Source organism: Mesoplodon mirus (assembly GCF_964341445.2).
Source record: "Mesoplodon mirus genome assembly, chromosome: 18".
Classification (NCBI taxonomy): domain Eukaryota; kingdom Metazoa; phylum Chordata; class Mammalia; order Artiodactyla; family Ziphiidae; genus Mesoplodon; species Mesoplodon mirus.
The window spans coordinates 63269283-63294587 of record NC_138994.1 but is presented as its reverse complement, the minus strand read 5'-3'; the positions used below and the strand labels follow the sequence as shown (position 1 = coordinate 63294587).

The window sequence follows — 25305 nt, the reverse complement described above, 5'->3', positions numbered from 1 at the left end:
CAGACAAAGAAAACCTTGGCTGACAAGCGGAAATGTCTTTCAAAGAAAACAAGAAAAGCCTGATGTCTTTCACTTACCTTTCCTGGACAGCTGCCTTCTTTTGAGATGCCCAGCTCATTTGCCTGGATTCATCACAAGAGAAGCAGATTCTAACTACCTTCCATCAGCCAGAGAAAAGGAATATTACATTTTGGAAGGTAAATTCAGAGGGCTGGTTTGGGGATGATGAAGTTCTGACAGTCCCCCAGAGTATTTTCAACCCAAAGTATAATTTTATAAAGAAGCTTATGTTTCAATTTGCCTGTCTGTAAAATACACTCATGAAATTTCGTTTTCTTTAAACCTTCTTATTTCTTTCCTGTATGGATCTAATGAACTTGATGGTATATAACATTATACTTGGACTTTAAGTCAATAAGTTCCTGTATAGTGGTGTTTTTTTTTTAATGGCTTACCCTATGGAAGGTATGAAGTCATAGAATCCTAGTAATCATCTAAGCCAACCACTGGCTTTGCAAGTAGAGTATACAAGGAAACAGAAGGTGGAGTGACTTGTCCAGAGCCACACAGTGACAGAGGCAGGGATCTAACCTACCCCTTGACAACAAGTCCAGGGCTCTTCTCACTTCTCTGGTGGCCAAAAAGGGGCAGTATTTTGAAATTTTGACCCCCTCCACCAAAAGGGAACATTTGAAAACTATTGCAAATCCCAAAGATGAATCTAGTGGCTTCCACAAAGATTGGGTGAAAGGTAAGGGAGGGATCAAAAGGCACTGAATAAACAAATGGGTAAGAAAGCCATTTAATTGTTCCTAATTTTAAGAGCTATTCAGATCTCATTAAGGGCGTAAAAGGGACAAGCCTGCTCAAAGATTGGAGGTTTGCCTTCCATGACTGCAGCAAGACCACGTAGTTCACCTGAAAAATAGGAAGAAGAGGATTTGCTTCATCCAGGATCAGTGATAGTGTATCAACCAATCTCTGTCATTTGGCAGTTTCCTCGTGCATCTGCCCAGAGTCACAGGGTATTTCCTGCTGAACCTGAGATCCTCCTCCAAGCCACATCAGCCCCTCATAATCTTTCTTTCTGGGCCTTTCCCTGAAATTAATTCCTGATAGACGGTATAAAAGACCAGCTCCTCCAAGGACAGAAACTCCCCTGGCTGCCACAGGAGACCAAGGCACTTGGCAGGTAAGACTCATTAACTGGAATCTGCAAAGTTGATGATGAAATTTCCTAAAGGCTTCTCAGAAAGCTTGGTACTGCATTTGGACTTGTCTTCCTCAGGCATTTTCTGGTGTCAGATTTGGCTGCCAACCTGGCAGGTCATCCCTGTTTGGGAGAATGTGATTGAATCCATAAGGGACAATGTGATTGAATCCCTAAGGGAGAATGTAATTGAATCCATTGTGGGGCAAAGAGGCTTTTCTGAGTCTGAACAGCGAGCCATAGAATCATAAACTCTTAGGGCTGGAAGGTACCATATTCCTCTCATCCATCCTGTTTAGGAACTAAGGTCTAAGAGATATCATGTGTCCAGGTCGCACAGAAAGTTGGGGGAAAATAGTAACAGAATGATGCTCCATGTGGTGTTCTTGAGACTGATGCAATTATGATATGAACGCTAATGAAAATTCACTCTAGTGAAAATTTTGCAGTGTTTAAGGGGTCCCCTAAGCCAGGGATCTCAGATCTTCAACCTGTTTCTAGTGTCTCGTGCTATTTACAGCAGACCTGAACATCTAGTTGGCCCTGATTGTCTAGTCCCAGGTGTTTCCAATGTCCTGTGGACAGTATGTTCTCCATCAGATTTATGAATTGCATCAATATTTAAATGGGTTTCATCTTGGGAAAATTGAGTGATTGAATCGTATTGTTTTGTTATGAAATCGCATATCCTAAACCCTGTGGCTCAGGGGGATTTTTTCTGCTGTAGAGAGCTTGATAAGAGCTTGTCTCTTCTCTATTTTCCTCTTGATACTGGAACTGCTCAAAAGATCAAATAGAACATTCTTGGGGGTGATGGTGAGTTCATTGGTTTTCTTTCCGGCTCATCCCACTACCCTCAACAGAGCGTTCACCATTCACGGAAAAGAATCCTACGGATGCCTTCCCTTCTCAGGCCTTCCTGAAGCCCCCTTGGTGACTTCTCAGCAAGTCTGAGAGTTGGACTCTGGGAGATCATGGTACTCAGTGTGGTCTGTAGACCTGCAGCATCAGCGTCACCTGGAACTTGTTGCAAGTGCAGGCTCTCAGGCCCCTTCTATAACCTTATGAGTTAGAGTCTGCATTTAACCAGGTCCCCCGATGATTAGTAGCCACATTAAGGTGGGAGAAGCCTGTTAAGGGACCATCACCACCCTCTCCTTCTGCACCATCTGGATGCTGAACTTCTCTACCGTGGGAGTTTCATTCATTCAGCATGTACCCAACACCTATTATGTACCAACACTAGGCTTGGGCAGTGGAAAAAACAAAAATAGGACGTAGCTCTTGAGAAGCTTATGATCTGACGGGGAAACAGACATGAAAACAGTGACACGAAATGTGAGTAAAGTACTGTGGGAAGAGAGAAAAAAGAATGACCTAATTTTCCCTAGATCTGGTACACTTCACAGAGAAGGTGGCATTTGGCCTGGGTTTTAAAGAATGAATAGGAGTTCACTGGGCCAAGAGGGCATTGCATAGGAGAGTGTGAGTAAGAGGCAGGGGACTGTGGACCAGACTGGCATTTGAGAGGCAGAGGCTGTGCTTCTGTCTCCAGATAACGCTTCATGTCTCAGGGAAGGCTCCAAGCCTTGATGCAAACCAAAGGGCTTGGGAAAGGGTTTCTGCACTGAGCATGAGAGCATGATGATAAGAATGTGGGAAAATATCCAAACATCCCAGAAGCCTCTTGGCTCTGGCTGCAGATAGAGTCCTCCAGGATCTTTCTGAACACCCCTTTCCCAGCAGCATGACCTCGTGTTTGCTTTTCTCTGCTTTCTGTCCCACGTGTTTCCTTCACACCTACCAGGAAAGATGGCAGAGACAAGGAAAATAATTTAGCTTTTGCCTGAGGTTCCCTCCCACCACTTTTCAGTGATGGAGAGTATTAAAGAGGTTCCAAGGGAGCTTCCCTAGTGGCGCAGTGGTTGAGAGTCCGCCTGCCAATGCAGGGGACACGGGTTCGTGCCCCGGTCCGGGAGGATCCCACATGCCACGGAGCGGCTGGGCCTGTGATCCATGGCCACTGAGCCTGCGGGTCCGGAGCCTGTGCTCCGCAACGGAAGAGGCCACAACAGTGAGAGGCCCGCGTACCGAAAAAGAAAAAGAGGTTCCAAGGAAAGGAGAAGAGAAATGAGTATCTAAGGACTTTTTCCTGTTCAGATTTCTCAACTTTTATTTCTTCGGCTATGATATTTTTCTTCCTCAATCTATTTCAGATGATGCCTATTTTCATAGACTAACCTTTCACTTTTTGTTTTTGATTTATCATGAAACACACTAGTCATTGAAAGAATAATATAATGAATACTTGTGTGCCCATCAGCTCTCTTTAAAATCAATGATATGGTGGTTGTCAGGGGCTGGGCAGAGGGAGGAAGGGGGAGTTGGTGTTTAGTGGGTAGAGAGTTTCAGTTTTGCAAGATGAAATAGTTCTAAAGATCTGTTGTACATCCATGTGAATGTACTTATCACTACTGTACTGTCTGGTTAAAATGGTTAAGGTAGTAAATGTTATCCTGTGTGTTTTTACCACAACTTAAAATAATATCAGTGATGCTTTTTACTCCAAAACCATCGTATTTGGTTGCTTAAAAGGGCAGATTTCTGCTGGCTCAGTGGTCTCCTCGAAGCACAAAGAGGAGGACTATGCGGGGCCATAGAGGTGTAAGGACAGGAGCCCACTGAGGGGTCAAGCTGTTTTCCTCTTGGGGAAAAAAAAAGTGCCAGGGAGAATCTTGGCCAGAGAGGTATTTATTCACACCTTGGGTTTTTTTTTTCTACAGTTAGCTTACAAGAAGTACATTCAACAAGATAAAAATTATTAGGGGGATCATCAAAGTTCAGAGGAAAAGATTGGGGGAGTGCAAGGGAAGCTGATATTACCTGTCCAGATACACAGTTCTCCTTTTCTGGAGATTATCTGGAGAGTATCTCGAAGACCTCCTGGGTGGTCTCTTGGGCAAAACTCTAGAACCACGATTTCTCTTAGGGAGCTTTGAGTAGATACAGAGGGGGCAGCCAACCTGAGGACGTTTCTGGGGTCCAACCAGTGAATGCACACTATGGGGAGAACCTGTGCCCTCTTGTGAAGACCATGGTCTAGACGCATGATCGTTCCATCTGTACAGCATGGGTGCCTCCTGGGCTGGAACTAGAATCTCCTCAAAAGACATTCTGGGTCTATTCCACCAATCCTAATGAACACTCTGAGCCCCAAAGCCCCTCGTCAGCAAACGAAGCTGCACAATTTTAATCTGATGATTCAGGTTCAGAGTTAAAGCTCATGATGACGGCGTTGATCTAAGAGCAGGAACCTCTTCAGGCAACCTGGAACACGGCTGTGGGCTCTGGAGAGCTCTGAGCTTTGCCACAATTTTCATTCGTGTTTTCCCATCATGTCGACTCTTTGAGGGAGGGTGGAATTCCTTGCCAGTTCCCATAGGAGGAACTGAGTGTCTACTTCTCAGGCACACTCCCTGGTGCTGGGCCAGAGGAGGATGGCTTTCAGGGAGCAATACATCCTGAGGGGAAAAAGGAAGAGGAACTCCAAAGTTGTGTTTTGGGTTTGGTAAGAGCATTTGTCACCGGTGACAGGACAGGTACAGGAACTTGGGTCACGGGGTGTCAGGGCAGAATCAGACATCCTGGATCACTTGGTCCAACCCTCTCACTCAATCAGGCTGGGGCCCAGAGATGTCAAGTAACCTGCTTAATGTCACAGAGCTAGTTAGAGCAAATGTATAACTACAACTCAGGACCTTCTGACCACAAAGCCTGTCTCTTTCCCTCTCCCAGGACCTACCATGGGCCTGCACATATGGTAGATGCTTAGTTAGTTACTGTGGTTTCCCCTCCTCTGTTCTAATGTTAGGGTGTCTCATGTTCTCTGGGCTTTCTCTGCTTTACCACCCCCTTTCTGTGATTCAGTCCTACCCATGGGGACTCTACAAGGCTCACATCCTGATCCTGGTCTCATTTCAGCGATGAGGGCTCTTTTCCATCTCCCAGTCCTTTTGGCTTCCCTGAGCTTGTTCCAGGTTGCAGAATCTGACACAAATGGTAAGTACCACCTTGTATTGGTTTCCTGGGGCTGCTGTAACAAAGGACCACAAACTGGGCAGCTTAAGACAACAGAAATGTATTCTCCTACAGTTCAGGAGGCTGGAAGTCCAAAATCAAGGTGTTGGCTGGGTCATGCTCCTCTGAAGGCTCTAGGGGAGAATCATTCCTTGCCCCTTCCAGCCTCTGGTAGCTCCCAGCAATCCTTGGCTTATATGTGCATCACTCCAATCTCTGCCTCCATCTTCACATGGCCTTCTTCTCTGTGGTGTCCTCTGTGTGTCCTCTCCTCTTGTTATAAGACCACAAGTCATTGGATTTAGAGCCCACTCTAATCCTGTACCTGTATGACTTCTTCCTAATTAGCTACATCTGCAAAGACCCTATTTCCAAATAAGGTCACATTCTCTGGTGCTAGTTGGACAAGTATTTTGGAGGGACGCTATTTAAGCCACTGCACTCCCCTTGTTCAAAGACTGCATCCTGATCCCCCCACCATTCCAGACCCCAATTCGAGTAAAACGAGGAATCCCACCTCTACTCTACACCGTCCCCTTCCCTACCTCAGGGTCCTTGTGATCAGCTAAGCCCTTTGAGGGACTTGTTTTCAGGTCCACCTCACCAAGAACCAAAAAAAACCCCACAGCCCAGAGCCCAGAGCCAACCTGAGTGGTCACACACCTTCTTAATCCCAACACTGGGTCCAGTCAGACCTCTGTATCCACAGGTTCTGCCTCAGCAGATTCAACAAGCAGTGGATTGAAAATATTTTTTTAAAAGATTCCAGGAAGCTCCCCCCCCAAAAAAAACCCCACCGTGGCAACTATTTACATGACATTTACATTGTATTAAGTATTATAAGTAATCTAGAGGTGATTCAAAGTATACAGGAAGATGTGCATAGGTTATATACAAATACTATGCCCTTTTACATAAGGGACTTGAGCATCCTGGGGGGTCCTGGAACCAATCCCCTGTGGATACTGAGGGACAAATGCATTCTACTGGACTCCTAAAGAGTGATATTGACACCTTATTGAGTATCAGAGAGTATTCTTCCCATTCTGGGCTTTTCCTCCTGTCGAACGTTTCCTAATCTTGATCTTCTGTCTGCTCAGGTTTGAGTGGTGGGGATAATGGTGGAGAAGGAGGGAGACAGACCAAAGGGCTTCTCCAAAGAGGGGTGTCTGATACCCTGCTCCTTGTTTCTCCCCCTCCAAGAGCAGGCCACCCGCACCTTCACCATCTCTGATGCTGTGAGTCAGGTCAAGATCCAGGTCAACAAGGCCTTCCTGGATTCCCGGACCAGGTAGGTGAGACACACATACCACATGCTTCTCTTCCTAGGCTGACGAGTGCCTCTAGGTCAGTCCTGACAAGCCAATGAGCCAAAGCAATTTTACAACCTGCCCTTCCACCCCCAGCCCCTGCCCACCTGCGAGTATGGGGCAAGTATGGGTAAAAGCCAACAGCTCCTAAAATCCTCAGCCTCTAAGTTACCTTGAAGGGGATGTGGTCTCATCCAATCCTAGAAGCACTTTCTTCCCCGTGGCTGAGTGATTCCTTAGGTCATGCATTGCAGAGTCTCAGAAAGCCTGTCCCTAGAAGTTCTCCATTCATTCAACATGTCTTAGGTCAGGTCCCCTTGAGGCAGAACCTGAGACCTGGATTCACATGCGGTGGCTTACCGGGGAGCGCTCTCACGAAAGCTGTAGCAGAGTGAGGGAGTGAGCCCAGATAGGTAAAAAGAAGGGGTTAAGCAGGGATGTGGTTTAAGGTCTAGCCCCAGCTGACCCCACAGGGAGATCCGGAGTGTAGGCTGCACTCAGAGCCTGTCCTACCCCAAGCAAGAGAGCAGAGGTTTCACCTGCCAAAGGGGTCCTTGATGTCAGCCAGACGTGCTGCAAGCTTGGCACTGGGGGTGGGGGTGGGGGGCGCGGTGTAGCACACTGTGTGACTCCCAGGCACCTCCAGCCAGGAAGCCACCCTGACTCAGAAGCAATTGCCCAAGAAAGTTACGGGAGTGAGCCATCAGCGGCTAGGGGAGGGGCACGCCAAAGCTATAAATGGGCCCAAATGATCTTGAGAAACGTGCAGGACACCAGCAGAGTCAGCCACCTCCCGACCACGTGTAGGGCCTGGGTTTCCTGAAATAAGCAATGCAGACTGGGTCCCTGCCCTCAGGAAGCCCATGCTGGAGCTAGAGAGGCAGGAAAACAAGAGTAGCCACTTCCCCGAGCAGAAAACAACCTCACTGGTGCCTCTTGCTGCCCCTCTCCTGGACTTGGGGTTTCATTCCTCTCTGGCCCTTGCATAAACTCTCAAGAGGTCCCATAACTTTTCTGCCGACTTTTAGATGACAAGATGTGCTCTGATCACTTCTAGTCCTTTCAGGAACCCAAATGTCAGCAGAAGAAGAGAAAGCCCAGAGCCTCTCACTTTCCTCCCCTCGGAGCTGCTTTAGGCTTTCATAGTGTGAGAAGGGTGCGTGGTCCGTCCGTCCGTCTTTCCCGAGCTTCTCCTCATCCCCCAGCCCAGGATTGTCACTCTTAGGGGTCAAGCTGGGGGAGGTAAGAGAGATACAGGATGGCAAAGTCTAAGTGGCCTGGACAGCTTAGTGCCTGGGTGTTGGGGGTTGGGTCAGAAGCTCCTTCCCTCCTCGGGTGCTTTTCGGCTCTCAGAGATTCTGCTGCCAACTCTCCGACCCAGAGAAGTTTCTGACCAGTAGTTCACAGCTCCCTCCCTCACCCCTCCTCACACCATCTTGAGTCAGGTCCCCTTTAAAGATGCTCCAGAAGACTAAAAGCTTTGCCCTGCTGCTGGAGGATGTACCGATTTGGGGCCGAGGGCTGCCCTGTCTGGCTTACTCTGCTGTTAGGCGCACAGCACAAGCCATGTCTGCTTTTCTTGTTTTCTTTAGGCTCTCTGGGCAGGGGTCAACCACCAGCCATAGCTCCAGGACACACAGCAGGGCCCTCCTCTCAAGGCCCTTGTCACTAGACTGAGTGCAAAGAAGAAGCCCCACAGTGGCAGGAGGGAAATGGCTGGTATTTCAGCAACTACCTGCAGATGAACATTCTCTCTCCCTCCTTAACTCAATCCTTTTATAGCCCAAGGTCGGGGTAGGATAAAAGCCACACAATTGGTTTTCATCACCTCCTCTGCAGGTCGTGCTGCACAGGACGACCCAACCCTGCCTTGGAAATCATCCCCACCGATTAGTTCTTGGATTTAGGGGTCTCATGGAGACATCAAGAATCACATTTAAACATCTTGTTCACAAGCACACACACAATCCAGTGACTCACAATCTGTGATAAGGACAATGAAGGAAATAAACAGGGCAGTGGCTGCTACTCTAGGCTCAGGGAGCAGGGAAGCCTGACGGAGGATGAGAAGGAGCCGGCCATGTAGAGAGCCAGGGTCTGGGAGCAGCAAAGGCAAAGGTCCTGAGGCAGGAAAGAGCTTAGGGTGCTCAGGAAACAGAAAGGAGGGCCACGCTGGTGGCGGCAGTAGGGAAAGAGGCCACACAGGTGGAGCCTGAGGGCCAGATACTCAGAGGCACAGCAGTGGCTGACAGGGGCTGGGGGAGAAGGGAGGGACTGGGCTGGCTGTTCATGGGTGCAGGGTCTCCTTGGAGGGTGATGAAAATGTTTGGGAACTAGATAGAGGCAAAGATCCCACAACATCACGAGCACATACACAGTAAGCCTGTGGATTCATGCACGTCACAGGGAGAGCCAAGAAAGTGCTTCAGTCAGAGTGGCCTGGTCTGCATTTCGTTCGAAAAAGCGCCTTCCTGCAGCCGGCTGGAGAACGGATGGGAGAAGGACAGGAGAGGAGGCGTGAGTCCCATTAGGAGTCTGCTGTGGCCATCCAGATGGGAGAGCATGGGGGCTAGGACAAGGGGGTGGGCCTGGAGATGGAAAAAGAGTTCCTCCGAGGCCCTGCTTGCTCCCGTGGAGCCCGGCCCTGAGTCAGAGCAGGAGGTAAGTCCCCGGTGAGTCAAGGTCAGGCAGGAGACTGCGCAGAACGCTAGCCAGGGGAGAAAGGCAGGAACAGGTAGGGCCTTGCATGGGACCTTTGGGTGGAGCCCTGGGAGGCCCAGCAACATACCTTCTGTCTTGGGTGGGGGGGCCCTTTGGGACCCATGATGATGGTGATGGCGCTGATGCTAACACGTGTGAGTGTTTACTCTGTGCCAGAGACAGCTCTCAGCACTTCACATGCCTTCCTCCCCCAACTCCTAGAAAGTGCTAAATCCAACTCTGTGAAATAGCTGGTTTTGAAGTCAAAATGATCAAATAACGTGACTACGATCAGTATCCTCGTTTTATGGGTAAGGAAATTGGGTACAGAGATGTTGAGTAACTTGCTCAAAGGCACCAGCTACTAGGTAGCAGCAGGAGTCAAACCCAGCCAGCGTGCTCCAAAGGCCCGGATGTAAGTAACACAGGGAGTCCTAGCTCACTCAGAGGTCAGGTCTGTAAGCCAATCCTGGGGGAACCAGGGTTCAAACTCTAGGTCAGTGCTGTCCAATACAGGAGCCACTGACTACATGTGGCTACGGAGCCCTTGAAATGTGGCTAGTGACACTGAGGAACTGAAGTTTTAATTGTATTTAATTTTAATGAATTTCCAGTTAAACAGCCACATGTGGCTAGCGGTTACCATATTGGACATGCCGTGCAGCAGTCTGGGCCACTGGGCCATGATGTCTCTTGTAACAGCAACAAAAGGCAGTCTGGCTTATCTTCTTGGGTTCTTTCTTACCGAGGTTGGGGGGAGGTTGGAAGGGGTCAGGCCTGGTGATTACAGCTCAGTCATCACCCATTGTTGCCCCTCAGGCTGAGCATCAGGCCCCCTCATGCTTGAAGTAGAATCGATAACCTGATCCACAGGGACAGGCCAGGAGTTACAGCCTGTGACGCATATCCCCAGAGCAGGGTTGCCTTTGTGAGAATTTGAGTCACTTCCAAAATTTCAGTCTTAGAGCTGTAAAGATCATCTCATAGGACCCCTCATCTCACACACAAGAAACTGAGGCACAGGACGGGGGAGAGGGTTCTCATGCAGGGGCTTTTCTGACACCACCTTGCCCTTGGTCACCAACTTCTTGGTAGTAGAAAGGGTTTTGGCTTCTCTTTTTATAGATAGGTAATTAAGACAAAGCCTGAACATCTGGCCCAAGAAATGGTCAACAAGAGGCTAGATGCTACAGCCACAACTAAACAAACTCTGCACTAACTCTAGGGCCAGATGGGATGAAGGATGCTTTCATGGGCAGACCTGGGGCCCATAGGCATGTTATTTCCAGAATTCTCGGTGCACGAGGCCAGCTCCACGGTCAGGGGTTCGTCGGTCAGAATCGGTACATCCTGGGACTTAGGTGTTTTTAGGGTTCCCCAACGGATTCGGAAGCAGCCAGCACAGCTGCAACCCTCTGACTCTAATTCAGGAAGTGCTCATGGCCATCTGTCTGCCTTCCTTCAGAACCAGACTTAATGAAGCTTAAAGACACACGGTAGCTTCCTCCTCCCAGAGGAGATTTCCCAGAGGCATCAGAGGAGAGCTAAGAAAAGATCCTGAGAGCACAGAAGTGGGGGTCTCCTGCATGCTGCCCACTGTACACACACAGCACCTCACACCCCTGCTACAGGGTCGGAGCCGAGGGCCCGGTCATGACCCCCCCGTTGCTCTCCATTGTAGCCTGAAGACGGCCATGAGCTCTGAGGCGCCCACCACCCGACAGCTCTCCAAATACCTCAAGCACGCCAAGGGCTGGACCCGCGTGGCCATCCGCCACGGGCAGGTGTGGGAGGAGTCCTTAAAGAGACTGAGGCAGAAAGCGACTGGGATCAACGTCACAGGTACAGAAAACCCCCCCAGCCCTCTGATGGCAGGAAGCGGTCATCTCTCCGCAGGAGGGAACACAAGCCACCAAAAGCCACAGTTCGTACTGGGAGCCACGTCCTCTCTCTCCGTCAGAATCACGGACTGCAGAGCAAGGAGGGGCTGGGAGGACAGCCAGGCCAATGCTCCTTTTGCAGAGAAAGGAACTTGGGCCCAGCAAGGTCACATTGCCAACTCCAAATGAGGGGACATTTGTGCCTTTTGTTATAACACCATCTGTAAGGCCTCTGTCCAGAGGAAGGGCTAAAGTTAATAAACACGGGCTCCCTGTCCCAAACCACAGTGTCACCATTTCCGCCTGTGGAGGGGACATTTCAGCCACCTGTGTCAGGGGGGATTTCCTGGGATTACGTCACAGGTGATGAGCTGTCTCGCCTGTTCTGGGTACCGTGGAGCTGAAACAATGAGCCGATGGATTGATCTTGACCTCCTCAACCCCTCCCCCCCACCCCCTACCAAATGTCACTGTTCACGGTGGGTCACGGAGGAAGGGGATTGGTCTTGACGGGAGGAAGAGGCTGCACGTTCTCCCTGGGGAAACCTCAAGCGGGGGAGGACACCTGGCCTAGGACTTGGGCAAATTCCAAAGCTCCAAAAGGAGGAAACCAGGACAAGGTAGGGAGAAGTAGGAAGCACTTTGGACTCTGAGACTCAAAAGGTGCTGGGGCCTGAACCTCGGCCCCTGCCAACCTCCGCAGGTGAGCCCCCAAAGAAGGCCCCCAGAGCCGGATTCCCTTCAGGCTGCATTAGGACGCTGGTGGCTCTTCCCATTCTGCGCCCACGTGGAGGTCTCTGATGCCTAAAGCTCCCCACTCTGTTACTCCCGCCGAGATCACGGCGCCCCTCGCCTAAAAATGCCCTGTCCGTTCCCAACATCTTTCCTATCTAGATCCCTGCGTGCTTGGGACCTTAGACGTCAGTGGAGCTTTAGAAGAAAAGCAATCTTCTCAAACTAACTCATACTAACATGTACCTGACCTCTCAGGGGTATTGTTCTAAAAGAAAGATCTGTTGATTCAGAGGGTCTGATAGACAAAGAACTACTAAGAATTCTGGAGACCGTTCCTATCTGTGTGGCCTTGGGCAAGTCTCGTTCTCTCGTAAAATGAGAACTTAAATTCTTACCTTAATGAGTTGTCAGGATTCAATGCGAAATGCTTACTTAGAACGTAAAAGGTATTCCCCCAAAAATCAAGTTCAAAAAATGAACCTCCCCTCAGGGCCTCAGAATGGAGAAAGAACTCAGCCCTTTGGGCATCCCTTCTCTTTCAGACCCTAGCCTGGACTTGACTGCACTCTCTCAGGAGGTGGGCTGTGATGCCCCAGTTCCTTTGGTGAAATGTGATGAGAACAGCCCTTACCGCACCATCACGGGAGACTGTAATAACAGGTGAGTGGCCAGTAGGTGGGTTTAGGAGGCAGGTTCTCCCGATCACCACAGCCAACCCCTCTGCCCAGCCCACCTGCCCTGCTCAGCCCAGCCAGGGGCTTTGCCACTTGGGCATTACAGGCATAACTCCCACCGCCTTACCCTCCTGGACAAGCGTCCCACTGGAATCTGTTCTGTTGGAACCCCGCTAATTTCCCCACCTTCTAAAGAGACCACTGCATCCCACTGGAAGGAGCACCTTTCCCCAGGGGATCCCCGTGGGGTTTGCGGAGAAGCGGACCCCGGAGCGAACCCACCGCCTAGGCTGAGGGCCGGTCTTGCGGTTTCAGGAGGAACCCCGCGCTGGGCGCGTCCAACAGGGCGCTGGCGCGCTGGCTGCCGGCGGAGTACGAGGACGGGCTCTCCCTGCCCTTCGGCTGGACGCCGAGGAAGACGCGGAACGGCTTCCCTGTCCCGCTGGTGAGGGCGGACACGGGGTGGGGGCGAGCCCCGAGCAGGCGGGTGAAAGATGGGAGTCAAAGGGGAAGGGATGCCCTCCCACAAACACACAAGGAAAGGAAGAAGAAATAGGTGCGAGGACAGGCGCGCGGTAGAACCGCATCCGGAGAGAGATGGAGATTTGGACTTCCTCCCTGGTGCTGTTCCGGAAAATGCCACTAGAGAGCAGCAGAGTCCAGGTCCCGGAGCCCAGCCACGTGATGGTCATGTCCCAGCTGCCGTCAGGCCAAGTACCCTGGGGTCTCCCAGGCAGATGGCTTCCCTGCCCCATCCTGTTCGCGCTTGCCCTGCCCCAGCCCCTGGAGTGCATCAGCTGGTGCTTGCCGGGACCTCCTATCTGTTGGCCTCGTCTGAGTTGGCGGGCCCTCCCCAGAGCCCCTCTTCTATTCCCGGACACCTGGCACCTCCGTGGCACTTACTTCAGGGACAGCCTGTCTTTGTTTTCCCTCTTTGAGTGGAAAGGGCACTGGCCTTGAAGCCAGCAAGTCATACAGACCTGGCCCTTTGTAGCAGCAGGACCTTGGTGAGTTGACCTCACCTGTCTAGTCCTCAGTCTCCTCATCTACAAAATGGGGTAATGCCACCTACCTCATAAGCTTGTCATGAGGATGAAGTGTACCTGTTACATCATAGGTACTCTATAAACTGCAGCTGAATCTGAATCCTCAAAACACCTTTTCCTCCCTGTCCTCTCTCCACCTGTAGGCCCGTGAGGTATCCAACAAGATTGTAGGCTACCTAAATGAAGAGGGTGTTCTGGACCCAAACAGGTCCCTGCTCTTAATGCAGTGGGGTCAAATTGTGGACCACGACCTGGATTTTGCCCCTGACACGGAACTGGGGAGCAGCGAGTACTCCAAAGTGCAGTGTGATGAGCATTGTATCCAGGGAGACAACTGTTTCCCCATCATGGTACGTCCTGCAGCTGCAGGTCCCTGGCAAACCCCTTGCCTCCCTGATGTGGCAGACATTCCCAGCCTGTCAGCCAGGACCTCTTGGAGATCTTGAATGTTGATTTGACAGGTTCCCAAGCCTCACACATCTATTCATTCACTCACCTATTTATGTATGTATGTATGTATGTATGTATGTATGTATGTATGTATGCGGTACGCGGGCCTCTCACTGTTGTGGCCTCTCCCGTTGCAGAGCACAGGCTCCGGACGCACAGGCTCAGCGGCCATGGTTCACGGGCCCAGCTGCTCGGCTGTGGGATCTTCCCGGACCGGGGCACGAACCCGTGTCCACTATATCGGCAGGCGGACTCTCAACCACTGCGCCACCAGGGAAGCCCACCCACCCATTTATTTAGCAAATAGACATTAATCATCTACTCTGTGCCAGGCAGTACACTAAACACTTAGAATTCAAAGGTGAACAAGACACTGTCCCTTCCCTCAAGGACAAAGAACCTGTGTGGGAAATGGACAAGTAATCACTAAGGGCAAAATTGGGAAGCTCTGGGGAGTGTTGTCTTCATCCCTGGCCCAGCAGCACTGATGTCACCTGGGGTCTTATTAGAAAGGTAAAATCTCAAACCTCATCCCAGACATTGGGAAGCAGAATCTACATTTTATCGGAATCCCCAGGAGATTCATTTTATAGACAGTGAAATTTGTGGAATGCTACCGTAAGTCATCTCAGAGTCGGGAAGGCTACTCCCAGAATGGATGAGTCAGGATGAGTGGCAGGCATTTGTGGGCATTTCCAGCAGGAAGAGAAGGGAACTTGCAGTGGTGCACCTTTCTTCTTATTCATGATTTTACAGTTAGAGAATGATTTATTCACTCACACACATCGGGACTCTGTGTTGTGGTATAAAGAGCATAAGGTGTGAAGTAAGGTCAGCCTCGATCTGAATCCCACATCTTCACCTTTCAGTTTGTAAGATCTTGGGCAAATTACTAACCTTTCTGAGCCTCCGTTTTCTCACGTGTAAAATGGGACAGAATTGTCTACCTTACAGGGTTTTATGAGGACCAAAATGAGATAAAGTATGCATAGTGCCAAGCACATGGTAGGTGCAGAATAAATAAATGGTAGCTGTTGTTAGTAGTAATTATTAACAAACCCTTTCCTGCCTCATGTCCTGCTTCCTTATGCCAGGATCTCAGGACTCCCTCTCAACCAAAAATTTGGAGCTTTTGCTATGAAAGATTGAATGATTCCCCCTCAGCCCTTTTACCCAGCAGATGTAGTGACCTTCAGGGAGTTGGGGGCCCAGGATTTATAGCATCAGCAGGAGGCATCTGGAGCCATTGTCTGGTACCAGGGTCCCAGGAGGGCACCATCAGCATCTTTGCCAGCTGCATCCAGACCTACCCTGGGGAGAGGTTGTCAGCTGTACCACCTCTGCCCAGTCACCCACCCCGATCTCTCTGCAGTTCCCGTGCAACGACCCCAAGGTGAAGACTCAAGGGAAATGCATGCCTTTCTTCCGAGCCGGCTTTGTCTGCCCCACTCCACCTTGCCAGTCATTGGCCCGAGAGCAGATCAATGCTCTGACCTCCTTCCTGGACGCCAGTTTAGTGTACAGCCCTGAGCCCAGCCTGGCCAGCCGCCTCCGGAATCTCAGCAGCCCACTGGGCCTCATGGCCATCAACCAGGAGGCCCAGGACCATGGGCTGGCCTACCCGCCCTTTGACAACAAGAAGCCGAGCCCCTGTGAGTTCATCAACACCACTGCCCGTGTGCCCTGCTTCCTGACAGGTGAGTCTAGGCTGGCAACGGAGGGACCAAAGGACAAGGGGATTATCCAAGGGGATTATCCTGGGGCCTGAGAGCAGAGGAAGGCCAGAAAAGCTTCTCGAGGCCACTGGGCGGCTTCCAGGGAGGCTTTACCATTGCTTCTTCTCATTGTCTTCTGGAAAAACACACACCAAGCCACCACTGCTGTGGGCAGTGGTCCAGGACTGGCAGAAGGGTGCAGATGAATACAGAATCTAAGAACATGTGTTCACTGTATTAATAAAAAAATATTAAGGAAGTCCAGTAAAGCACAAAGAAAATAAGAAAATCCACACAGTCCCACCACTCACAGATAATCATTGTTAGCATTTTAATGCCTATGTTTCCAGTTTTTTTCTATCCTAGATCTAGTTCTACCTTGTTTTACACAATTGGGGTCATACTAGAAGTAATTTTCTGTAAGCTGATGTCTTCTCTTAATGTGTCACATCTTTAAATATTCTTCTACATCATGATCTTTAATGGCTGCCTGGTATTCCATGACATATATTTATCATAATTTATTTTATCAACCCTACTTGGAGATATTTGTGTCATTTCTAGTTTTTCTGTGATTTTTTGTTTGTTCATTTTTGTTAAGGTCCTGAGCATCCTTGTTGATGAATTCTTGTGCTCATTTTTAATAATTTTACTAAGATAACTTCCTAGAGGAGAACGTTCTAGATTAAGAGGAATGTATATTTTTAAGGCTTTCTATAAACTTGGCACAAAGTCCCCACTGCACGTAGCCTGTACGCAGCCAAAGCCCTCCACTTCTCCTCATTCTGGAGGCTCATGCCCTCCTGGTCTTCTCTGCCTTTGGCTTCTGGAGGCCTTCTCTCTTCCAAAAATCCACTCTCCCAGGACAAACCCCCAGCCCACCCAGACATGGCAGAAGACCCAGATCTCTTGGTAGAGCTCTTGGATTCTGTGTCCATACACATCTCACATCAGTCCAGACACAAAACTAAGCCCTTCCTGTTTTCCATTAAAATATCCAGTAAGACCAAGCATTCATGAATTTAATAGAATTTCCTGAAGATTAGAGGACACAAGGAGAAGTCCCCTTATGAAACAGCTGGTCTTTTACCATCTATATGACCCTCTCCTCCCAATAGCCTCCATCTCTAGATTCTTCTCCCTTATTACACAGAGGAATTCAACCCTACCCAAGCTCTTACCCTCAAACTTGCATTCCTAAAACCATCCAAATTGTTCCGCACAATAAAAAGCCCCTCGTTTATTTGTAGGTCCCGTCTTAGAAGGCAGTTGGGATTTAATTAGCAAAATTTTACTTTTTAATGTCACCTGTATGTAGTCTTTCTTTACCACAGTCTTGTGGGTTCGACCTTATTAGCCCCATTTTCACAGATATGAAGACTGAGGCTTAGCAATGTTAAGTAACTTGTCCAAAGTGACAGAACTAAAAAGTGTGTGTGGAGACCTGGGATTCAAATCTATGAATCGCAACCCCGATCTCTCTCCACCTTAAACTAACTGGAAGGAGGGTCTTAGGAGAGCTTCCCTCTGGGACACCACATTTATTCTTTGTGCAGTTACTGGGTTCTGGGGCTGCTCAGGGAGGGACACACCCTTCTGCCTTCTGGGCTTTCAGGAGATCCCCGAGCCTCAGAGCAGATCCTGCTGGCCATTTCCCACACCCTCCTTCTCCGAGAGCACAACCGGCTGGCCAGGGAACTAAAGAGACTCAACCCTCATTGGGATGGAGAGAAGCTCTACCAGGAAGCCCGGAAAATCCTAGGAGCCTTCATGCAGGTAAGAGGCTCAGGAGAGCTGCCTCATGTGCCAGCCTCACTTCTGCTCTTGGCTCTGCCCTCTGCCCGCGGCCACGCGGCCAGTGACCTCCTCGGCTTTCCACACCTCCATTTCCCCCTCCTCTCCTCTACTGCTTCTTTCTCACTGTCTCATTCTTTTAAACCCTCCCTTTTGTTTCTTCAGCTTCTCGGCCCCAAAATGAATCCCTGGATTCAGGGTGTTGGAGAGTCATTCATATGCCAGTCCCTCAGTGTGCCCGCCCAGGGGCCACCACTGGGACCACAGGCTCCATCACTCCTGGGACCGTTACGTCACAGTTCTTTTGATTGTTTTGATTGGATTATCTTCTAAAATTTTCCACACCTAAGCCACATGTCACAGGCATAGTCCATTGCTATTGTTGATTGACTGATTGACTAACTAGAAGAGACTTAGAAAAGTTGATATGTCGATATTAACCATACACATATTTTTTAAACATTTTATTTAAAAATAATTGTAGATGCTCAGGAAGTTGTATCAAAAAAAAAAAGCACATGCACCTAGTCTCTCCCAGTGCTAACAGTTTGCATAACTATGGTACAATATCAAAAGCCAGAAGTTAACATAGATACGAACCATAAAGTTTATTCAGATTTCACCAGTTATAAGTGCAGTCAATTCATGTGAGGGATGTGTGTGTGTGTGTGTGTGTGTGTGTAGCTCCATGTAAGTGTATCACATATGTAGTTTCATGTAACCACCACCACAATAACGACACTTACCTCTACCATCACCACAGACTCCCTTGTGCTACCTTTTTATAGCCACATCCACCCTCCCCCTTCCCACATCCCTAACCCCCGGCAACCACTAATCTGTTCTCCATCTGTACAGTTATGTTATTTCATGAGTATTATATAAATGAAATCATGCAGTATGTATTCTTTTGAGACTGGCTTTTTACTTTCAGCATAATTTCCTTGAGGTTCATCCAACTTGCTACATACATCAATTGTTCATTTTTTTGTTGAGTAGTATTCCATGTTTTGTTTAACCATTCACCTATTGAATGACATTTGCATAGCTTCCAATTTGGGGCTATGATGAATAAAGCTGCTATGAACATTCGTGGATAAGTTCCTGCATGAAAATAGGTTTTTATTTCTCTGGGATATATGCCCAAGAGTGCAATTGCTGGGTTATATGCTAAGTCCATTTTTAGTTTTAAAAGGAACTGCCAAAGTATTTTTCAGAGTGGCTGTACTGTTTTTTACATTCCCACCAGCAATGTATGAATGATCCAGTTTCTCTGCATTCTGGTCATTATTTGGTGTCATCACTTTTTTTTTTTACCCTTTCTGATAGGTATGTAGTGATATTGCATTGTGGGGTTTTTGTTTGTTTGTTTTTGTGGTATGCGGACCTCTCATTGTTGTGGCCTCTCCCGTTGCGGAGCACAGGCTCTGGACTCACAGGCTCAGCGGCTATGGCTCACAGGCCTCGCCACTCCGCAGCATGTGGGATCTTCCCGGACTGGGGCACGAACCCGTGTCCCCTGCATCGGCAGGTGGACTCTCAACCACTGCGCCCCCAGGGAAGCCCTGCATTGTGGTTTCACTTTGCATTTATCTGATAGCTGATCATATTGAACTTCTTTTCATGTACTTTATTGCCATCTGGATATCCTCTTCAGTAAAACATCTGTTCATATATTTTGCCCATTTTCAAAATGGATTTTGTCTTTTTGTTGAGTTTTGAGAGTTCTTTATATATTCTAGATATGAATCCTTTGTCAGATATGTGACTGTAAATATTTTCTCCCAGTCTGTACTTTGTCTTTTCATTTTCTTAATAAGGTCTTTTGCAGAGTAAGAGTTTTTAATTTTGATGAGGCCAAATTTATCAGTTTTTTCCTTTCATAGATTTTGTTTTGGTGTCAAGTTTCAATTCTTTCCCTAGTCTTAGGTCCCAGAGGTTTTTCTCCTGGTTTTATTTTTCTAGACATTTTATAGTTTTATCTTTTACATTTAAGTCCATGATCCATTTGAGGTTAATTTTTGTATAAAGCATAAGGCTTAGGTCAGGGTTCATTTGGGGTGGGGGGTATGGTTGTCTAATTGCTCCAGCACCACTTATTGAAAGGCTGTCTTTCTTCTTTTGAATTGCTTTGGCTCCATTGTCAAAAATTATTTGGGCATTATGTGGCAGCCTGGATGGGAGGGAAGTCTGGATACATTTATATGTATGGCTGAGTCGCTTTGCTGTGCACCTGAAACTTCTCACAACACTGTTAATCGGCTATACTCCAATATAAAATTAAAAATTTTTAAAAACTATTTGGGCATATTTATGTCCATCTATTTCTAGGTTGTCCATTCTATTCCACTAGTCTATGTGTCTATTCCTACACCAGTACCACAGTGTTTAATAACTATAGCTATATAATAAGACAACATTAGGAAGAATGACTCCTCACTTTATTCTTTTTCAAAATTATTTTGGCTATTGTAGGGTCTTTACCTTTCCATATATATTTTAAAACATGCTTATCTATGTCTACAAAGAAATCTTGCTGAGATTTCGATAAGAATTGTATTAAAACTATAGATCAATTTAGGGACAATTGACATCTTTACAATGTTGAGTTTTCCACTATATAAACATAGTATGTCTCTCCAAGTATTTAGATTTTCTTTATTTCATCAGCATTTTATAATTTTAATCATACAGATCCTATACATGCTTATTACATTTATACCTGAGTATTTCATTTCCTTTGGAGGAATTGTAAGTGGTATTACATCTCTTATTTCAGTTTCCACTTATTCATTATCAGTGTATAAAAATACAATTGATTTTTATGTGTTGATTCTGTATCCTATGACCTTGTTGAACGCAATTCGTTCCAGGAGTTCTGTAGGTTCCTTGGGATTTTCTACATAGATAGTCATGTCATCTACAAATAATGTCAATTATATTCGTTCTTTTCTAATTTGTATGTTTTTCATTTCTTTTTCTTGCCTTGTTACAGTGGCTACAACTTCCATTACTATACTGAATAAGAGTGATGACAGCAGACATTCTTGTCTTCCCAATAGTAAAAGAAAAGCATTCAAGGTTTCACCATTAAGTATAGTTAGTTGTGATTTTTTTTTTGTAAATGCTCTATATGAAGTTGAGGACGTTCTGCTCTATTCCTAGCGTACTGAGGGTTTTTATCATGAATAGATGTGGAATTTTGTCAAATGGTTTTTCTGCATTGATGTAGATAATCATGTGACTTTTCTTCTTTAGTTTATTCTGCTTGCTTTAGGTTCACTTTGCTCTTCCTGCTAGTTTATTGAGGTAGGAGCTTAGATTATTGATTTGAGAGCTTTCTTCTTTTCTAACATAAGTATTACAAGTGATATAAATTTCCCTCTTAGCACTGTTAGTTGTATCCCACAAATACTGATATGTTGTATTTTCATTTTAATTCACTGTGTATGTTTTGTTGTTGTTTCTTCGTTTCAGACTTTCTCTTTGACCTATGGGTTATTGAGAAGTATATTGTTTTACTTCCAAGTGTTTAGAGATTTTTCTGCTGCCTTTCTGTCACTGATTTCTAATTTGATTCCATCATGGTCAGAGAATATACTCTTATGATCTCGATTCTTTCAAATTTGCTAAGGTTTATTTTATAACCCTGGTATGGTTATCTTGTTGAATGTTCCATAGGTCCTTAGAAAGTATTTGTATTCTGCTGTTGATGGGTGTAGAGTTACACAGTATATCATTCTTCTTTCCTTTCTGGAGGTCACACGTCTTTCCCCTGTGCGTGCGTCTCTCTCCTCTTATCAGGACACTAGTCTTTTTGGATTAGGACTCCATCCTTATGACATCATTTAACCTTAATTACCTCTTTACAGGCCCTATCTTCAAATACAGTCAAATGAGAGGGTTAGAGCTTCAACATATGGATTTTCATCCATAATAAGGCTTCTTGGACCACAAGAAAAACAAACCCATGCAAGCTAGTTCAGATGTTCAGTACAGGTTCACCCTATACATGTATCAACTGGAAGCTAGTAAGGGTTTCTCCCAGAACCCCCAGGCAGGGAGTGTAGTTGGGCCTCAACTAGGGTGAGAGCCAGAGACTGGAAACCATCTGGAATTACGCAGCTACTCTCACTCTCTCTCTCCCTCCTCTCTGCTCCTCTCTTCACTTCTCCACTCTCTTTCTCTGCAGATGGGTTTTCTCTGCTTTTCTGCACATGATAGAAAATGACAGCCCATATCACCCCATCTGTCCCCTCAGATAGAGCACCACCAGAAATAGCTTGAATAGCTATTTCTATTCAAGCTATAATTTCTTGAATAACTGCATCTGAAATCTAAGTTCCTGAGAGAGAGAATCTGACTAACCAGCTTAGTCTGGTGCCACAGCTGGGCCCGTCCACTGTGGCCAGAGGTAGGGCTTCTCACACCCTTTTCTCATGACTTGTTTCTCCTTCCAGATTATCACCTTTAGGGACTACCTACCCATTGTGCTAGGTGATGAGATGCAAAAGTGGATCCCTCCATACCAAGGCTATAACAACTCTGTGGATCCCCGAATTTCCAATGTCTTCACCTTCGCCTTCCGCTTTGGCCACTTGGAGGTTCCCTCCACTGTGTTCCGCCTGGATGAGAATTATCAGCCATGGGGTCTGGAGCTCCCCCTACACACCCTCTTCTTCAACACCTGGAGGATAGTCAAAGATGGTATGTCCTTTCAGGGAAGCATTGTCACTAGCTGTCTCACTCTGTAGCCTGCTTCTAGGGAAACCTGTCTTGGAAGTCAGACTCCAGGCACTTCCTGTGTGACCCTAGGCAAGTGAATTCACCTCACGGAGCCTCAGCTTCTTCATTTGTAAAATGGGGACAGTAATAATACCTATCTCATAGGATATAAAAAAATAGAAATATATGTATAAAGCGCCCTACAATGGTTCCCGACACACAGGAGGTGGTCACTAAATATTAGTTACTATTCTTTCTTTCTTCCGCTGGCCTTTAAGATGCCGAGTTTTCCCTGTTTTCTTTCCCTGCCTCAGGCTTCTCTGATCCCTGCAGAAATAATTCCTGGGTCTGGTAAAAAAAAAAAATTGCTCTTTTGTGCTCTCCTCTACGGCTTTCCACCTACATTAAGTGCCAAAGGTTGAACCCAGCTCCCCTTTATCCTGAGTTGGGCTGTGTTAAAACTGGCTTTACTTAAGGCCTGACAAGTCAGGGCATTTTCCAGAGATTTCTGACATCTCTTCCCAAGCTGCACAGTTCATTGGGGGAACATATGGAGGAGGAGGAGCCAACTCTCTGAACTGGAGCTTGAAAGAAACCCTAAGTTTATGCTCATGCCATCACCCCAGGACGGCAGGTGGTCTGGACTGACCCCCAGCCCCCAGCATACCCTGCGGGCTGCATTGTGCTCCTCTCTCCCCACTTCCAGCCTGAGAGGTGCAGTTGGCCCTTCTTTCACCTGAGAAAGAGAAAATGTCTGGTGGAGGGAGGAGCCAGCAGTGGAAGATGTCCCCAGCTGCCCCCATCCCCAACGTGGCCTCTGGGTCTCCCTTGCAGGTGGAATTGACCCTCTGGTGCGGGGCCTGCTGGCCAAGAAGTCCAAATCGATGAATCAGAATAAAATGATGACCGGCGAGCTGCGCAACAAGCTTTTCCAACCCACTCACAGGATCCACGGCTTTGACCTGGCTGCCATCAACATACAGCGTTGCCGGGACCATGGGATGCCTGGTGAGTGGGCCTAGGGTCCTGCCAGGCCTGGGGAACTTTTAGCTACTTTCTGGGGTTCCAAGGGACTCTCGTCTGTAGCCCTGAGGAGCTGATCACTTCTAAAACAGAAGGCAGAGATGCCCTTTTTTTTTTTTGACCGCGCCACGCAGCATGTGGGATCTTAGTTCCCTGACCAGGGATAGAACCCGTGCCCCCTGCAGTGGAAGCAGAGTCTTAACCACTGGACCACCTTGGAAGTGCAGAGATGCCCGTTTTTAAAACTCACTTTGCTCATCTGTGAAATGGAATCTTCCATTCACCTTAATGCAGAGGCCAGAGAACACATCTGGTACTTTCTTTGAGCTCCTCAAATGAAAGAAATCAACAACTGACTTGTAAAACCAGTTTAAACGTCCAGAAAATATGAAGAAAAGGATAACAGAGGGAAAACAACGACAATCGGATCTTCCTAAATGCAGTACTTAAGAGCCAGACTGCCTGGGTTCGAATTCCAGCTATGCCCTTTCTACTTATGTGACCTTAGGCAAGTTACTTGACATCTCTATTCTTCAATTTATGTTTGTGTATGGTGCTTAGAATAGTTCCTGGACCCATAGTAAGCACCATATAACCTACAAGCCCCCTCGAAGCTTAAGTGCCACAGTATAAAACAATGGCTCACTGACTCCCTATTCCAAGGGCTGTGAACACAGACTTTCTGGGGCTGATGGAGCTGGAGTGGGCATGTCTGCAAGGGGGATGAGACAGCTCCAGCCTCTCTGCCCTAGGGTACAACTCCTGGAGAGGCTTCTGTGGCCTCTCACAGCCCCAAACACTGCAGGAGCTGCAGGCCGTGCTGAAGAACAAGGTGCTGGCTGAGAAGTTACTGGATCTCTACGGGACCCCTGACAATATTGACATCTGGATAGGGGCCATCGCTGAGCCCCTGGTAGAAAGGGGCGAGGTGGGGCATCTCCTGGCCTGCCTCCTGGGAAGGCAGTTCCAGCAGATCCGTGATGGAGACAGGCGAGTGAGACCTCAGCGGGGAGGGCGTGGAGGGCATCCCTTCTCGGAGGTGGGCCGTGGGCGTCCTACAGGAGGACTGACGCCAGACCTTGGCATGTTCCGGTGACCTCCTTCCTTCCCCTCTGGCAGACTGGGGAGGGTCCAACAGCTGGGCTGTATGGAGAGACTCTGCTTCTGTCTCTGCAGGTTCTGGTGGGAGAACCCTGGGGTCTTCACTGAGGAGCAGCGGAACTCTCTACAGAAAATGTCCTTTTCACGCCTTGTCTGTGACAACACCCACGTCACCAAGGTCCCGCTGCACCCCTTCCAAGTCAACAGCTACCCCCAAGGCTTTGTGGATTGCTCAGCCATCGATAAGCTGGACCTCTCACCATGGGCCTCCAAGGAGAATTAGGGGCCTGGACTCCACGGCCTCCCAAACTGTGCAGTAAAGGTCCCCTTGGTCCACGATGCCACTTCAAGCAAGCTCAGTGACCCGGTCCCTTAGAGCTCCATACCTAGTCTTCTTTCCAGCCAGGTCTCTCTACACTCCCTGGATGCACACCTTGCTCAAGCCCGAGGCCAGCCCCTCGGCCTCTCCAGCTCTTCCTCTTGACTCCATTCTCTCTGCCTGTGGAAACCCACCTTTCCGTCAAGACTCCGAGATACCCTCTGAGATACCTTCCAGTCTAGCTTGCTAGATGTCAGCCATCCTCTCCCCTGGACAAGTCAAGGCCTTTACACCCTTATCTTTCCTCCCCGTGATTGTAAACTCCCCGTGATTATAAACTCCCCGAGATTGTAAACTCCTTGAGCTTGGGACTTCAGCCCACTTCCAAGCGTGTCCCGTGGCCCCCAGCATGGTGCTCAGCACATAGTAAGTGCTCAGTAAACATCTGGTGATTGACTACAGGTGCTGGCAATGACCTTGTTTCCCTCCCAAGGCAGGCCTTGGAATCACTGCCAAATGAGTAACTGGATATTTACAGTTCAGACA

The 25305-nt window shown here is 48.0% G+C and overlaps 1 protein-coding gene across 2 annotated transcripts; it reads left to right on the top strand.

Annotated features, from left to right (window-relative positions):
• Window positions 1-5193: 5193 nt before the first annotated feature.
• LPO (lactoperoxidase) lies at window positions 5194-24884 on the top strand (the record flags this gene model as incomplete). 2 transcript variants are annotated; one of them, XM_082604861.1, is made up of 12 exons in its annotated part: window positions 5194-5269; window positions 6491-6578; window positions 10979-11139; window positions 12455-12572; window positions 12902-13031; window positions 13776-13982; window positions 15455-15779; window positions 17413-17573; window positions 22052-22298; window positions 23151-23324; window positions 24092-24329; window positions 24516-24884. In XM_082604861.1, the coding sequence occupies 12 exons, from the start codon at window positions 5194-5196 to the stop codon at window positions 24721-24723; spliced, it is 2133 nt and encodes a 710-aa protein (XP_082460987.1). In that variant the 3' UTR covers window positions 24724-24884. The 2 variants fall into 2 exon arrangements, with proteins under 2 accessions (XP_082460987.1, XP_082460988.1); XM_082604862.1 differs by lacking the exons at window positions 6491-6578; window positions 10979-11139.
• Between the last annotated feature and the right edge of the window lie 421 nt (window positions 24885-25305).